The sequence below is a fragment of the Trachurus trachurus genome (genome assembly GCF_905171665.1).
Source record: "Trachurus trachurus genome assembly, chromosome: 4".
Classification (NCBI taxonomy): domain Eukaryota; kingdom Metazoa; phylum Chordata; class Actinopteri; order Carangiformes; family Carangidae; genus Trachurus; species Trachurus trachurus.
Window position 1 is genome coordinate 17,500,425 of NC_139898.1, and position 15,784 is coordinate 17,516,208.

Below are 15,784 nucleotides of genomic sequence, written 5' to 3' on the forward strand. Positions count from 1 at the left end.
TAAGCAGTGCTGTTTAGCTGGTAAAAACATTCATTAATTTGTGACCTTGCAGAGAATGAATATGAATGTTGATGATTTTGATTTAGCTGTTAAAGAGCTTTTTTCAGGCCCGTGTTTCCCAAAGAATTTGATTCTCTTTGTTGTGTTCGTTGACAGTTGTGGTTTGTGGTGCTTTCATGAATTAATTATTAAATAAAACCAATATATAAGGTGCGGCAAATGTTTAAATTGCCATATACTTTGAAAGAATTAAATAACTGAAGAATGTATACAGCTGTATTGCAGCAACCACGTATTATTAGTGTAATTGGTGAGTGAGCTCATACAGTTGATTGTGTGAATGCTTTTAGTCAATGAGAGAAGCTACATTGTTAAAATTCCATATGAATCATATTTTCTCTCAATTATTAAGAAAAGACCACAGAATGACGCATATGATGTTTGTAAAAACTTCAGCACTGACTGAAAACATTTCAGTTGAAACATAGGTTTTATGACTCACACATCCAGCAGCACTGTCAGTTAATATTGGTACGATACATGTAAGTCAGATGTACCACATACAAATCGTCCATACAGGCACAAGACGGCGTCATTTCATATGCAAATACATCCTCTAATCTCAGTTTTTGTAAAGGAGTCCCTGGTGTTTTCACAGCCTCCCAACACGTTCTGATTACACAGCTGCATCAAGTCAAAGCTGGACTGAACTGACATAAGAACTTTTTTTTCTACAGCACTTGCTAATACGTTTCCTAAGCATTTAAGTCTGCAGATTATACGCATATATTTCATTTACTTATCCTGAATTTCGTATTGCCTACAAAAACACGTTTTTTTCCCTCAGCATCATGTAACATTTCTAATCACACTCAAGTGTTGATTATTTTGAAAATGGCCTGCTAGGGTGCGCTGGAGTGAAATAATGTGACTGGGTCTTTGTGCACCCAGCAGCCAATTATTTTCCCATTGAAAGGATTATTCGGTAGTAACCTGGCCTCAACTTTACAGTCAGTCTGGGACCTGTTTACTTAGCCTGGTTGAGTGGTTCGCATGGGATTATTTTGTGTGAACTAACGGTAAATTGGAAGTAAGAATCGTTGAATAATGGTGAGGATTCAGTGGACATATTAAAAGTTTGTCTTTGTGTTTTTAAGGTTGTTCGAGAAGTGTGCCACGCAGTACACCATACCTCTTGTTTTAATATAAAAGGCAGTGACAGTCAAGTACTTTGAATGTAAAACCAACCTCAAAACACTGTCTAGACCTCACCTGGTCCTGTTTTACTCACAGCTTTGTCTGTGTGTGCAACAAGCAAGGGCACGACCTTATTTAGCATTCTTCCTCGTAGTGGTGGGGTGGGGTGGGGGTGGGGGGACATCACTGTCTTCCTCATTTAGTGTCAGTAGCTGTTGCTAAATAGGGAGGACATGTTTTTGTTTTGAGGCCAAGTGTGTGTTTTGAAACCGCTACTGTTTGCATGCTTTCAAAACACATACATCGGCTTGGGCAGTGAGGACAAAACATTTTCCAGTAGAAACGTGGATGGATGAACTACTCACGTTGTCTGTCTGTCTGTCTGCGGGTAGGCCGATCTGACAAAACAGCAATGACAGGAGCTGCCAGGCTAGTCATACTTAACAAAAACATTATCATATGCCAAGACACATACCACCAGAGGAAGAACTGTTGTGTATTAAACCTATGGCAGAAGTCTTTATTAGTAGCAGAGATTTTTTTTTGTAGTTGTTGTTGTTGTTTGGGAGTGAAAGGGGCACATAGAGACTTTTAGTTTGTTCTAATAAGAGCAGGTTGTCTGCGTCGCTTAAATCCACAAGTGGCTTGGTGATTGATGGTGTCGGTATGTTTCTGGTAGACCTGCATGTGTGCGTATGTGTATTTGTGTGCATATATTTGTATGCGCGTGTAAGTACATGCATTTGAGTGTTTATGTGCACAGTGCGCATTTCTGACTACATTAGCTTGTTCCAAGTTAAGTGTATGGTCAAGTTACTTTTTCCAGGTGCAGGCTGAAGGGAAATGTCCACTACATTCAGATAGAGAGAGGTGTATACGGTGTGTATGTATGTGTATATATAGATGTGTTTATTAAGTAAATATAACACACTCTCACGTGTACAGAACTGTTAGTACACTCAGCGGAAACGGTAAAGAGATTTCAACCCAAAATGACTTTCTCTAAACGTATCTGGTGTCTCGTGTGTGTGAGTGTAAGAGAGAGATTGACTTTCCCTTGCATGCTGCCAGCCTGCAGGGATTATCAGGTGCTTAGACTGAAAAGAACATTGCTTTAAGTCTCAGTCATACACCCTGAGGCATAAGGCAGAATGGCATCCCTTATGTCTCCGTGTGTTTGTTTATGTGTGTGTTTCACATGGATGTATCGTGTGCTGCACATTATGTGACGAACAAGACTTTTCTTTTGCGTTGTGAGTTCTGTTGTTGCGACATTAGGTGTGTGTATGTGGGGGGTGTGTATGTGTGCGTTGCTGCTACGGTTCGGTTGTAGCAAGAACAAGCGTCATCACAGTAGCTGAGTCAGGCAGAAGCTACACCCAAACACACTCACACACGCCCAGATAGTCAGGCACAGCACAAATCATATAAATGCGCGCACACACGCACATCAGTGGGGATTGAAAAAGAATAGGGATGTTCCACGGAGACAGAAACCCAGACTGTTTGCATCATGGTGTTTCTGTGATGCAAATATAATCAGCTGTATATTAAAATCCTGCCTCCCTTTGGCGTCTTTCTGTAGTATTATGCAAATTTTTGATAATTAACATTCGTCTGGATATTCACAATGTAAAGCTGTTAGTATATTAGATCAGAAAGCGTCTCGTGATTTTGACATGGGAACTGTCAGACGAATACTATAATATTTCTGATGGTAAAATCCCTTTTAAAAGGGTTAAAATGTTCCCAGGTATAATCCAAGCATGTGCACTACAACGTTAAGTTCTACACGCTGTTGCTGCATATTCTATCTCTGCTTGTCTCTTCAGAAAGGTAGCTCTGCACTCCTGATATTTGGCCATCCCTCACTCACGTCTACTGTATGAAAAGAGGTTGCTCATTTTTCCTGGAAGCTGTGACAGCAGCACAGTAGTACAGATGTGTATGTGTGCGTGTGTGTGTGTGTGCGCGCACGTGCACACACTTGGTCTAGTTCTGCCAGGCCTGGGCCTCTGTTCTCGATGGCTCTAGCAGACCCGGGAGCCCAAGTCACAGAGTTCAGCCGGACAGATAAACACTGTCCCTTTAAGAGCTGCCGTTGGACCCAGCCTGTCTGCCTGTGTGTCTGTGTTTTTCAGTACAACGGCCCAAAACATTCTCTCTTTCTACACTGCAACTAGAGCGTTACTTTTGAGGAGCTGAATATACGATTTTCCATGTGGGAGAAAAGAAAGAGAGAGACACACACACACACAAAATATCCCAGAGTTTTTTTTCTTTTCACTGTTGTTTCAGTGAGATCATTACAGTGTGTTTCCACTCATTCAGAAGTCATAGAGGGGAAACAATGATTTGGCTTCTGATGGATGTGAATTATTAAGAGCATGATAAGATGGAAACTAGGAGAAGCCAGGTGTGTAATGGGTCATTTGGCGCTCTCAGGGTGGACAGAAAAAGCCAGACAAGGACCAAAACAGCACCGCAGGGAGTCAGTGTTGCATGTCACCATGGTGAATAGTGTCTATAGCACAGCCTGGCTGTTAAGCGAGGAGGGGGGAGTGTGTGCACTTGTATGTGTATGTGTGTGTATGTGTGCTTCCTGGAGAGGGGGATTCTAATAAGAGTTGCATAAACATAGAATTAAAGCAGGGTGGGCTTACAAATGGCAGTTCATGTTGTAGAACTTGCATGGACCCTGTAACGAACAACAACATCCTTTGTTAGTCGTTACTTTGGCACAGGGGCTGCTTTGTAAAAGGTGGCTGTTAAGGCTGCTGTTTGATGTCATTGTCACCTTAACTTTGAGTTTTGAAACTCTGATCAGACTCTGCTTCAGATTCCCAATCAGCCCTCTCCTGATCTCTAAATCGATTCTTCAACAAAGATGATTTTTACCCAACTTTTGTTATCTCTGTCACGTCATGAGCAGCAGCACCCTGAATAAAATGCTGGTGGGTGGAGAAGCCTTTCATTCAGCAGCGTTAGTGTTCAAAGCTATACGTTAAGGTCGCCCACCAACCAAAATAAAGCATTTTAGTTTATATGTAGAGCAGCCCTTTGTGGTTAGGGATGTCAAGGCTGGAAGTGGAATTAAAGAGAGGGATTATGTTCTTTCAAGAGGGCTTCAAAAAGAAAAAAAGTGCTCATTTGTGAATGAAGCATCGGTTCTCTTTTCTCTGTATGCCGTGTAGCCGGCTGCTCGCTAGACAAGGCCTGCCTTTTGAGAATGGGTTTCCTGAAAGGCAGCACTATCAAGGCCTCATTGCTCCGTGTATGTGTGCGCATGTGATCACATGCACAAGCACATGTTTGCAGGAAGAGGACACAACTCATAGAGCTGAGAGAGGGAGAGAGAAAAGAGAGAGATAAACAGAGGAAAGCCTGTTGGGAACTGCAGCTGGTGTTGCAGTCGTGTTGTTTTTGTTGTCTGTGAATGTGCATTTGTGCAAGTGTGTGCATGTGTGTGTGTGTGTGTTGCATGTGTGACAGAGGTAATTGAAGCAAAGGATGAGAAAGCTCTCTCCTCTGTCGTTCAATGCTAATAAAAATAAAGGAGGCTCAGATGTGGATGAGAGATTGTGTAATCTAATTCTGCTCCTAAAAGCCTATGGAATCGCTATGGGACTTATCAAATTAATTGAGAGAATTATACAGATTCACCTCTGAATACATCACAGCTCATTCATTGAATTGCAAGGCATCTGTTTGGTTGTCATGCACTTTAAATGATCAGTTTGAAACCTTACACTTGACATTTCTAAGCAGTTTTTTTTTTCTACTGTTAAATCGTAAAGAAATTTAGGAACAAGGTGAAAACAAGAACTTTTAATATCTGGGTCAGTTTCTGCCTGCATTTAAAAGTCAGAATAGATTCCACTGAGTAGAAGAATTTCAATCATCTGAATTCCTCTGAACAGATTCAGCCTTGTTGTTTGAATATGCCGTGTCATTCTCGGTCCAAGCCCACGCCTCAGCGGTACGTCACCGAGAATTCCTGCCACATACCACTCGGTCCTGCTCCATTCCATCTCTGATATCTGCATGCAGATCATATTTCTCTGTCGAATGTATAATTACTCTGTAAATTCTCCACGATGTCTAAGCGTTGTCACACTTGGCTCGTTTAGTTAGAAATTACTGGGACATTGGTTGTTTGCTCTTATGAATGTTGTCGTACAGCTTTGGAATGTATCAACCACTGTCGTCACATTTTTTGATCAACTGTGTATAATATCCCCATGTTTCTGTAACTGAACTGTACCTATAGGGTTTTCTACCAATAGTAATTGCATGTGAGAGATGCATCAAAGTTTTTTTTGTTTTTTTTCATGTGACACACGTCTTTTTCTGATGTTGATGTTGTGTTGAAGGTCCTAATCTCTTCATACATCTGTGTGTGCTAGGTTGACCTGTTTGCCGTGCGCGGGCCTGTGTCCTAAATTGTGTGTGGGGAATAAGACAATCGACTCTGTAACTTCAGCCCAGGCTATGAGAGGCTGCACCGTTCTCCATGGCAACATGATCATCAAGATTCGAGGAGGGAGTAAGTACAACTACACTAGACCGCCTGCTGGGCCTCCTGCAGAGACGCTGATTCTCTCACTGTCTTTCTCCTCCTTTCTCCATCGCTGAAGTTTGTCAGTGTCTGTTCCGCTCTTCGTCAGGAATTATTCTACTCACTTTTGCCAGTCTGCTTGTACATGCATATGTGTGCATTTGTCTTACCGTGTGACCATCTGTCCGTTTTCTTCCATCACCCGGTGGATGTTAACATGACCAACTTTCTCCCCCACAGATAACATAGCTGCTGAGTTGGAGGCTAGTTTGGGCCAGATTGAGGAGATCACAGGCTACCTGACTGTTCGCAGAGCGTACGCCCTCGTCTCCCTCTCCTTCCTCCGCAAACTACGCACTATCAGGGGCGAGCATCTCGAGGGAGAGTAAGTCATCTCCTCTTCTCTCCTCTGAAAGGATGTTTAGTTCAAACAAATATGCAACATATTAAATGTCTTTATCTGTCCTCCACCTGTCTCTCTTAGCACTTACGCCTTCTATGCACTGGACAACCAGAACCTGCGAGAACTGTGGGATTGGTCCAAGCACAATCTAACCATCGAGCGTGGCCGTACATTCTTCCATTACAACTCCAAACTTTGCATGTCAGAAATCAGAAAAATGGAGGAGTTAACGGGAACCAAGGACCGCAACCAAAAGAATGACATTGCTGTACGAAACAACGGGGACCAAGCCTCCTGTAAGATAACTGTTTATGTGTTTTTGTAAAAAAAAAAAAAAAAAATGTTTTACTACATTTCTGATTATTCCTGTTTTAAATATTAATATTTAAGTCCTTTTGTATCTTTTTTTTAAATAGTGCAACTGCATGTTTTATGCAGCAGACCATTTCAGTTGTCAGGAATATGTACAGTGGTTTGTTTATTTACAACTGGGCTCTGCCACTGATTTCTCAATGCAGTTATATTGTTGCACTTTTTATTTAACATGTCACAACATTTAGAAACAGATCTCAAGACATAATAATAGACATATTAGAGAATTATTCATTTTAGTATTGATGTAGCTCTTATTCAGGCTTTATATCTAATTCTCAGATTACATAAGTGAAATCAGATTGGGCTATATATTGGCAGACACAAAAAACACCTTAATCATAAAAGCTTCACTGTATGTAATGAGCTTTTTAGAAGTATATGTGCTTTATGAATTAATACATCATAAAAATGCAGGTAGGATTAGTTTGTATAGTTATCCTGCTTTTTTCTTTGGGTTTAAACATGTCCTGATTGCAATGTCTTGAACACTGTCTGTTTTGCCCCTTAGGTGAGACCAAGCTGCTGAAGTTCACTACAATCAAAACAACATCAAATATGATTATGCTGCGGTGGGAGCCCTTTTGGCCCTTAGATTTCAGAGACCTGCTGGGATTTATGGTTCTCTACAAAGAGGCGTAAGTATTATATAATAATAATATTATATATATTAAAAATGATATCTTTTGTACCATGTCATAACACATACAGTAAGTAACAGTCATTAGTCTCACTGAGCTACAGCTATGGTCGATTTGACTGGCCTCGCTTACCCTCTCTGAAAAGTATACCACAAGTTAGAGGATTTCTCTCTGCCTCTGAGCTGTCAGGCAGTTTCATCTGACTGCTTTCTTTCCATCTGCTTCAGGCCATATAAGAACGTGACAGAGTTTGATGGCCAGGACGCGTGTGGCTCTAACAGCTGGGCAATCGCTGATGTTGATCCTCCGTCACGTCCCACGGACGGTAAAAAAGTGGAGGACCCAGGGCACTTAATCCGGCCATTGAAGCCCTGGACTCAGTATGCCATCATGGTTAAAACCCAACTGTCTGCATCAGATGAGCACCAGGTTCATGGAGCCAAGAGCGAGATCATCTATGTCCGCACCAACGCCTCCAGTGAGTTTTACCACATTAAAAAAAAACATCTCTGTGTTTTATAGACTTTGTACTGGATATTGGATTCAATGGAGATATAACTTTACAAATGGATTTTAAAGAAATTATATACAGACTCACTTTTGCTTCGACTTGACTTCCCTGACCTAAAGCTACCCTGTGGTGTTTACTCTGGAAATAATACAGCTCTGTTTACATTCAGTGTCACTCACCAAAACACACTGTGTTGTGTCTTTGAGGCATAACAAACATGCTGAATGCATTTCCTTCTTCATAAATAATTTGCAACATGTTTTCCATATTTTCAGCCTGCATTGTTTACATCTATGTTTGCTTGGTAGCAATTCTTCTACCCTCCCACCTTTTTCCTGAGCATCACTATGTTTCCTGGCTTGTTATCGCTACAAACTGTCAATCATAAGAACAGAGAAAAAACCCTGGGAGGAATGTGAACAGTGTCACCTCTTCACGCATGCATGTAAATGTGCAAATAAGGAAACAAACAAACAAAAAAACAAGCAAATCATTGCCCCATGCACTAGTGCCCCAGGCAGTCAACAACCCTTACTTCATAGGCAACCTCCAGTCACTGATGAGTACTAATGAACTGATCAAATCATTCATTTATTCGAGTTTGGATCATGTTTTGTGTGAGGCCGTTTTGTGAAGTGTAAAATTATGTTATCATTGTGATTAAACTTGGAGATCAGTATTTTGGAAAATTCAAGTACAAACTCTAACAGTTGAGGTAAACCTTATTCCTCAACCCCCATTGAGCCTTGTCTGATGATGATTGCTTATGTTGTCACAAAAAGAATGAGCCATGGTTAATGTTGGTGCCCTGACTTTTGTCTCACTCTTCTTCCTCTGTCCTTCTCAGAGCCCTCAGTGCCTCTGGACCCCATCTCCTCCTCCAACTCCTCCTCCCAGATCATCCTAAAGTGGAAACAACCAACCAGTCCCAATGGCAACATCACCCATTACAGGGTCATCTGTCGCAAGCAGGCCGAGGACAGTGACCTCTACAAGTTTGACTACTGCCTACAAGGTCGGTATCCACAGGTTGCCCTGCTTAAGTCCGCCTGGGGGGATATCTGCAAACAAACGAACTGCTGCCCATTTCACATTTGTTTCTCTGGTTTTTCCCTAATACCTGCTTCTCCCACCCAGGAATGAAGCTGCCGTCCCGTACCCCGACTCACCTGGACAGTGAGGATGAGCAGAAGTGGAACCACACAGACGAGCCCACCTCAGGGGGCAGGTGCTGCGCCTGCCCTAAGACGGACAACCAGCTGAAGAAGGAGCTGGAGGAAATAGAGTACCGCAAGACCTTTGAGAACTACCTCCACAATGAAGTCTTCGAGAGCAGGTATACATCATCGGTTGTCGAATTGTAATAGATAGAATAGATAATAGAGAGACAGTAATGTTTAAGATCAACAGTAACACAGTTTATTTAACTTTTTACTGACAGTCATTTTGTTATTGTAGCTATGACCAGCCCTGCCTTAGATCACATCTGACTTAAATCACTTTGGTTTTCCCCGAAAACTTCTATAAAGAGAATCTGTAAGTTTAAGATGTCAAAAGATGCCAAATCACCACCACTAAATGAGGCTGAAATAACCAGTGAGTAATTACTCTAGTTAGGCTGTATTTATGTACTGGAAAGTCCAAATAAGTACAGGAGACCGTTAAGTGTCTTTCTTGTTACAGTTGCCACAATAATGCCACCTACAGTTCTGGTCACAACTTATCATGAATTTGGGCTCGGCTGAACAGCCTGGGTACAGTCGGAGTTCGTTACATTCAGTGTTCCCGTGGCAACAAGAGGAGCTTCTTGAGTTGTTGTTGTTGTTGTTGTTTCCTGTTTGTGGCCCTGCAGCAGAAACACTGGAGGGCCTCTGTCCAGCCACACTGTATCACTCCTCTTTTGTCTCAACCAACATGATGTGTGCCTCAAAACAAGTCTGTGCCAGCTTTGTCTCGCCATGTGTGTGTATGTGAGTGTGCGAGGGCGGGGGGGTATTGTCCAGACCCTTGTTTTTGTACTGGATACTGCAGTGGGGGGGCTTAGAGTGGAGGGGGGCGTGTTGATTGTCTGGGCCCCGGTGCCCCTACTCTCTCCCCTGACACACACACACACACACTCACAGTCTCTCCCTTCACTTCCCTAGGGGAGTGATTACTGTGCCCATTATCATTCATGCCAGTCAGGGGTTCAGTCATGCAGACTGTCTTTTGGACACACGCAAACACCCAAACTCACACACACCTTAGCTGTGTTTTGAACCCTCTGAACAGAGTACATACCCACTGTGCTGTCTTTTTCCGTCACGCAAAGGGGGGATGAGAGAGAGGCTTCTTTTTTTTTTCAACATTAATTCAGTCCTTTACTGCACTGCACAGTGAACGAAAAGCTCCACTGCAGCAGCTCGTGCATGACTCAAGGACACTTTGATGGTTGTCATTTCTGAAGGAAGCTCGTTCTCTCATTCATAAACAGCGTTTCAGCTTGAGCATACACAAAGGTGCACTACAGGATTTCTGTCTCTTAATTTGGTTTGATTTCATGGCCTATGTGGTTGACTTCCACCGACAGCCCCTGAGAGTCAAGTTGACTTGTGCTCGTTGGCACCACCCAGTGGATAGAGTTGGTAGCTCTCTTCAGTAGGCAGTAGGTGGTATTTGTGGATAAATGTCATGCAGTCAAACTTACCACACACTGTAAAGGTTAATGTGAGCAGAGGTCCTCACCGGCCTCCTCCACACTGCTGCTCCATCTGCTATTTGCTGAGTCAAGCACATGAAATGTTTCTGACTTTTGTGCTAATCATTTATCTTAGCTTTTCTGAGACTCATGTATACTTGAATCCAAAAAAAATAACCAAGGCAAGAACATATTTTCTCCAGTTTGCATTTTTGCCTAGCGTTTGCAAAGTGATTTACCCGGCGCTCTGTTTTTCCAGACCCTCTCGAAGACGACGTTCGGTGGGAGTCGCCAACGCCACCCAAGTCCCTCACTTCCTCACCACGGTCCCGAGCCTGCCGTTTGGCTCCACCACAGCGAGCCCAGAGGACGACGACGAGGATGAAGAGGGATCGAAGGTCTTGAACGCTTACGTTTTGTCCATCATACAAATTAATGCCTGTACATCATTCTTGTGTAGTTGTTTTTGCTCATCATTTGTGATTGACTTTTCCTGTGTCATGATAAGCTAATTGAAGTCAGTTTGAAATGTGTCAATCTCTAATTTACAAACTGTATCTTTAAGAAAAGCATAGAAAATATTAGTTTTGTCTGAAATCACTACCAGGAAAATGCAATGCATTGCACAGCATATGCCAGCATGGTATAGCCTCAGAATGGTACAGCAGGATAATGAAATATTGCTTATACTGGGCTTAAATAATTTCACATGTTCGCAGTGCAAGGGACTTTGGCTGCAGCAATAAATAATTGATGTCGGTGGAGTAATTAGATTTCTCATCTGTTCTGCTCAGGTGGAGCTCAAGGTGTTCTCAAAGGAATCAACAGTCATCTCCAACCTGCACCACTTTACCAGTTATAAGATCGAGATCATGGCCTGCAACCATCCGACAGACCTCAAACGCTGCAGCATGGCTACTTATGTCAGCGCCCGAACCATGCCTGAGGGTAAGAACAAATATGAACCTCGACAGTTTATGCTCTCACCCGCTTTATAACATAACCTGAAATACATCAGCCCTGCAACAAATCCCACATTTGTACAGTCAACATTAGCTGTTAAATGATCAGATTGACCTGAGATATTTAAAAAACTCAAATATATGCAGTCCATATGTGCACTCAAACAACATGGAAACGCAGTGCTATACTGTACATGTGTGAAATGTTTTTTTTTTCTTTATGTCTGGTGCCTGCAGAGAAAGCAGATGACATCCCAGGCCCTGTGACACATGAGATAGTGACAGCTGAGCCCCCCTACGTGTTGATCAAATGGAACGCACCCCGGTCCCCGAACGGTCTCATCATCCTGTACGAGGTGTTCTACAAGAAGGTTGGAGACACGGAGGTCAGTATCAAACATCACGCAGCTTTTAGAGTGTTAGGATGCAGAAAAAAAAGTCAAAGGGGAGGAAGGAGGAGGGATCATGGTTCTTCTTTCATTAGCTGAAGGAGGCAGAGGTGAGGGTGGGAAAGAGCCTGCAAAAACGATCCTGATATACTTATACTTTACTGAATAAAGGAACTGATGCGTATAAAAATATAAAGGTGAGAGATAGAGTGATGTGGGTAGACTCCTGGGAGTAGATGCAGGTAGGAACGAGGGGATTTGCTGTATCAACTCAAATTCTGCCTGTTCCTTATATGGATGAGATGGATATGGAGAGAGGCACAAAGGAAAATATTTGTTGACAAACTCCCTCCCAATGCCGTTTGCTGCGTGCGTTTGCATATTATTATGTCTGTGTGTGTGTGTGCATAAGTGCTTGTCTGTGAGTGTGAGTGTGTGTGCCTGTTGTTATTGTTGTTGTTGTTTACTTGCTGTAAATGTGTGAATTCATCTCTCATTGCTATTCATTGCTGCACTGCCTGACCCTAGGAACCAGTAGCAGCTCTGTTACCATAGTGACAGAGGCAGGAAGGAAGACTAGAATGCAGTGGCAGGGATGGACTGATCTCAGACGACATCTCCAGTGCTTTAAGTTGCACTGAAAAACACAGCAAACACCAACATAGTGCAGTGGCAATAAACCGATCAGGATTTATTTTTAAAAATATGTATTCAGCATGTCAAAGGCTCAGGTTTATTGATAGTTTTGTAGCCCAGTGGTGGCATATCATGAGAGTAAATATGCATGATCATGGCAAATTTGAATATGTATCCCAAGCAGACCTCTGACTGACTGCCTTTCTAATTGTCCTTCATTGGTATCTAGTATCTACTATTTACAAAACCGAAGACTGTACATTTGGAACATTTGGTATAAAATTGACATGATACAAGAAATTATATCAGGTAGTTCAGAAGCACACTGGAAAGGTAGTTTACTTCCCAGAATGCACCAGGATTTTATTTACAACTGGATGAAGTGTGTAAAGTGGATGTATGTGTTTTTTGTCTTCCAGATTCACACAGCCTGTGTGTCACGGCCAGCCTACATCAAGGCGGGTGGCACTAAGCTTTCGCTTGTGCAGCCTGGAAACTACAGCGTGATGGTTCGCGCCACCTCCCTGGCAGGAAATGGCTCCTTTACAGAAACCACTCACTTCTTCATGCCCAACCGTAAGACAGGACAGTTATCTCTGACGTAACTGAACTCACATGTATAACAGTCATGAATCACTCACATGCACCTAGAAGTTACATTTACTGCTTATGTTGTTGGCATTGACTTGGCGCTGGTCTGAGTTTGCAAGGTCCGACAAGCTATTTACTTCCAAACTGTAAACATATGTCCAGATGTTTTTTTATTTCTAATTTAATTTGACAAAAAGTAGAAAATTTACTGCGAAATGATCAAATGTTTAATAACCAAAGTCTATTTCAGCTCTTTTGTTATTGTCTGACACATTATAATTCTTTACTGCATGAAGTGACTCCTGTCTACTGTGTTTATTATAGCGGATCCAGGTTTAATCTGGATCGTGATTGGTCCAGTCATCTGCTTCATCCTGCTGATGTTTGTAGGAGGTGGAGTCTTTTGGGTCTTCAAGAAGAGGTAAGATCTTTATCTGGCAGTGTTATCAGAGTGATCCAGCCTGTTGGATATGAACTGTGCAGATCACACACAGACATCAGAGAATGACTGGTGCTTGTTTTGTTTAAAAGAAAACAAACTCTGCCAGCTGTATGAACACTAGTCCAGTAACTACAAATAAACATGAGATATTATGTAGGAAGTAAGAGGATCAGAACAAACAGGAAAAAAGTTAATGTTGGATTACAGTTTTCAGTATCTAAGATGCATTCTGTGGCTGTGTGACAGGCAAACAGAAGGCCCGACAGGACCTCTCATCGCCTCCTCAAACCCCGAGTACATCAGTGCTAACGATGGTAAGAAGAGCATCATAAGAAGATTACTAACGGAAGAAGCACAAAATGTGTTTTCTTTGCATATCTTGAAATCTGTGCAATCGTAACTGGATTCACAGAGATATATAATAGCTTCATGGTAATCTGTGACAGGTTCATGTAGTAATAATGGAAATGGTCCCTTCTGTGTAGTGTATGTTCCTGATGAGTGGGAGGTGCCCCGGGAGAAGATCACGGTGCTCAGAGAGCTGGGTCAGGGCTCCTTCGGCATGGTCTACGAGGGAATCGCTAAGGACATAATCAAAGGAGACCCGGACACGCGTGTAGCCGTCAAGACGGTCAACGAGTCGGCCAGCCTGCGGGAGAGGATCGAGTTCCTCAACGAAGCCTCGGTCATGAAGGCCTTCAGTTGTCACCATGTGGTACGGCACACTTTTCCTCTGACAGCTTATCACTGACTAATAGGGACACTGGAGCAGCTATCAATACCCTTGTGAATTACAGCATATTACAGTTTTCTGTCATTTAGTATAAAACCAGCATGAACATGTGTGACTCACAGAACCATGATTCACTTGTGTTGATGCTGTCATATTGACACACAGTTTGACTCCCAAAACAAATGTTTACACTTGGTAAGCAATTGTGCCTACTGTTACTGTTTCATTAAACAACATGCTAAGCACCAATTAACACGCCATATGTGGTGCTGTCAGCCAGAAAGATCACATTGAGATATTTTCCCACTGATTAAGAGAGAATTGACATTGTGTACTCATAGTTGTGAAATGAAACAGCGATGATGAGGTTAAGTTAAAAAAAAACATTCCTCTTCTGATGAACAGTGTGGGAGTAACAGTGTGTAAAAGCCCAAATTCCATTCATCACAACTCTTTGGACAATTTAACATTAACTCTTTGTGTTTCCTTCTAGTCAGCTGGTGTGATTGGAAACATCACATTTTTCAGTATTGCGTGTGTGACACGAACACTTATGTTTTTCCTGTAGGTGCGTCTGTTAGGCGTGGTTTCCAAAGCTCAGCCCACTCTAGTAGTAATGGAGCTGATGACCCACGGGGACCTGAAGAGCTACCTGCGGAGCCTCAGGCCGGACTCTGAGGTGAGTTTCACTCTATAGGGCCACCTAACCTATGGTGAAGTAATGATGCAGTAATCATTACAACACAGTTCTGATAAGCCTGCTCTTTACTGACAGACTGTATTTTTTTTATTTGTTTTGTAGAACAACCCGTCAGGCCGTCCTCCACCCACACTGAAGTTGATGATCCAGATGGCTGCAGAAATTGCAGACGGCATGGCCTACCTCAACGCCAAGAAGTTTGTCCACAGAGACCTGGCGGCCAGGAACTGCATGGTGGCAGAGGACTACACCGTCAAGATTGGAGGTACTGTATCTTGTTTGTTTTCCTTGTTGTTTTGCTCTGTTTTACAGTGGAATCGAATCAGTTGTCACAAAGTGTAATTGTCGACGGGGAGATGTTATATTGTCCTCTTAAAGTCGATGTGTATCAAGCTCTCTCTCTTTGTATCAGACTTCGGTATGACACGAGACATCTATGAGACCGACTACTACCGTAAAGGAGGAAAGGGTCTGCTTCCCGTCAGGTGGATGGCGCCGGAGTCTCTGAAGGACGGAGTCTTCACTGCCCACTCTGACTGTTGGTAAGTCACACAGTAGCTGCTGCTGTGCAAGGCAAGGCAATTTTATTTGTATAGCCCGTTTTTACAGTTTGTCTCAAAGGGCTTTACATGGAATCATAACAACATCCTCTGCCCTTAGACCCTCACATGTGCAGCCTCTGCAATCTCAGTTACATTCTTGATATATGTGATCACATTTGCTGCATGTGTCACCGCAGGTCATTTGGCGTCGTGCTGTGGGAGATCAGCACGCTAGCGGAGCAGCCGTACCAGGGTTTATCCAACGAACAGGTTCTAAAGTTTGTCATGGATGGAGGATACCTGGACCGACCAGACAACTGCCCTGAGAGAATGTGAGTAAACACCAGCGCTTTTTTACCCTTACGTGTGTGGAAGTTGAAAAAAATGTATAATGATTTATGATCTTTTCTGTATTGCTCCACACTGACAG

At 42.7% G+C, this 15,784-nt stretch overlaps 1 protein-coding gene across 1 annotated transcript in view; it reads left to right on the forward strand.

Moving 5' to 3' along the window:
* Positions 1 to 15,784, forward strand: part of insrb (insulin receptor b) — an 88,293-nt gene that overhangs the window by 63,716 nt on the left and 8,793 nt on the right. The window contains exons 6-23 of the mRNA XM_083970492.1: positions 5,604 to 5,743; positions 5,996 to 6,140; positions 6,240 to 6,454; positions 7,042 to 7,168; positions 7,399 to 7,649; positions 8,530 to 8,697; positions 8,820 to 9,018; positions 10,619 to 10,757; positions 11,154 to 11,307; positions 11,559 to 11,707; positions 12,766 to 12,922; positions 13,262 to 13,358; positions 13,626 to 13,693; positions 13,865 to 14,094; positions 14,681 to 14,791; positions 14,915 to 15,077; positions 15,225 to 15,354; positions 15,552 to 15,686. Coding sequence (XP_083826618.1) covers positions 5,604 to 5,743; positions 5,996 to 6,140; positions 6,240 to 6,454; positions 7,042 to 7,168; positions 7,399 to 7,649; positions 8,530 to 8,697; positions 8,820 to 9,018; positions 10,619 to 10,757; positions 11,154 to 11,307; positions 11,559 to 11,707; positions 12,766 to 12,922; positions 13,262 to 13,358; positions 13,626 to 13,693; positions 13,865 to 14,094; positions 14,681 to 14,791; positions 14,915 to 15,077; positions 15,225 to 15,354; positions 15,552 to 15,686 — 2,778 coding nt within the window. The remainder of the gene's footprint in view (positions 1 to 5,603; positions 5,744 to 5,995; positions 6,141 to 6,239; positions 6,455 to 7,041; positions 7,169 to 7,398; positions 7,650 to 8,529; positions 8,698 to 8,819; positions 9,019 to 10,618; positions 10,758 to 11,153; positions 11,308 to 11,558; positions 11,708 to 12,765; positions 12,923 to 13,261; positions 13,359 to 13,625; positions 13,694 to 13,864; positions 14,095 to 14,680; positions 14,792 to 14,914; positions 15,078 to 15,224; positions 15,355 to 15,551; positions 15,687 to 15,784) is intronic.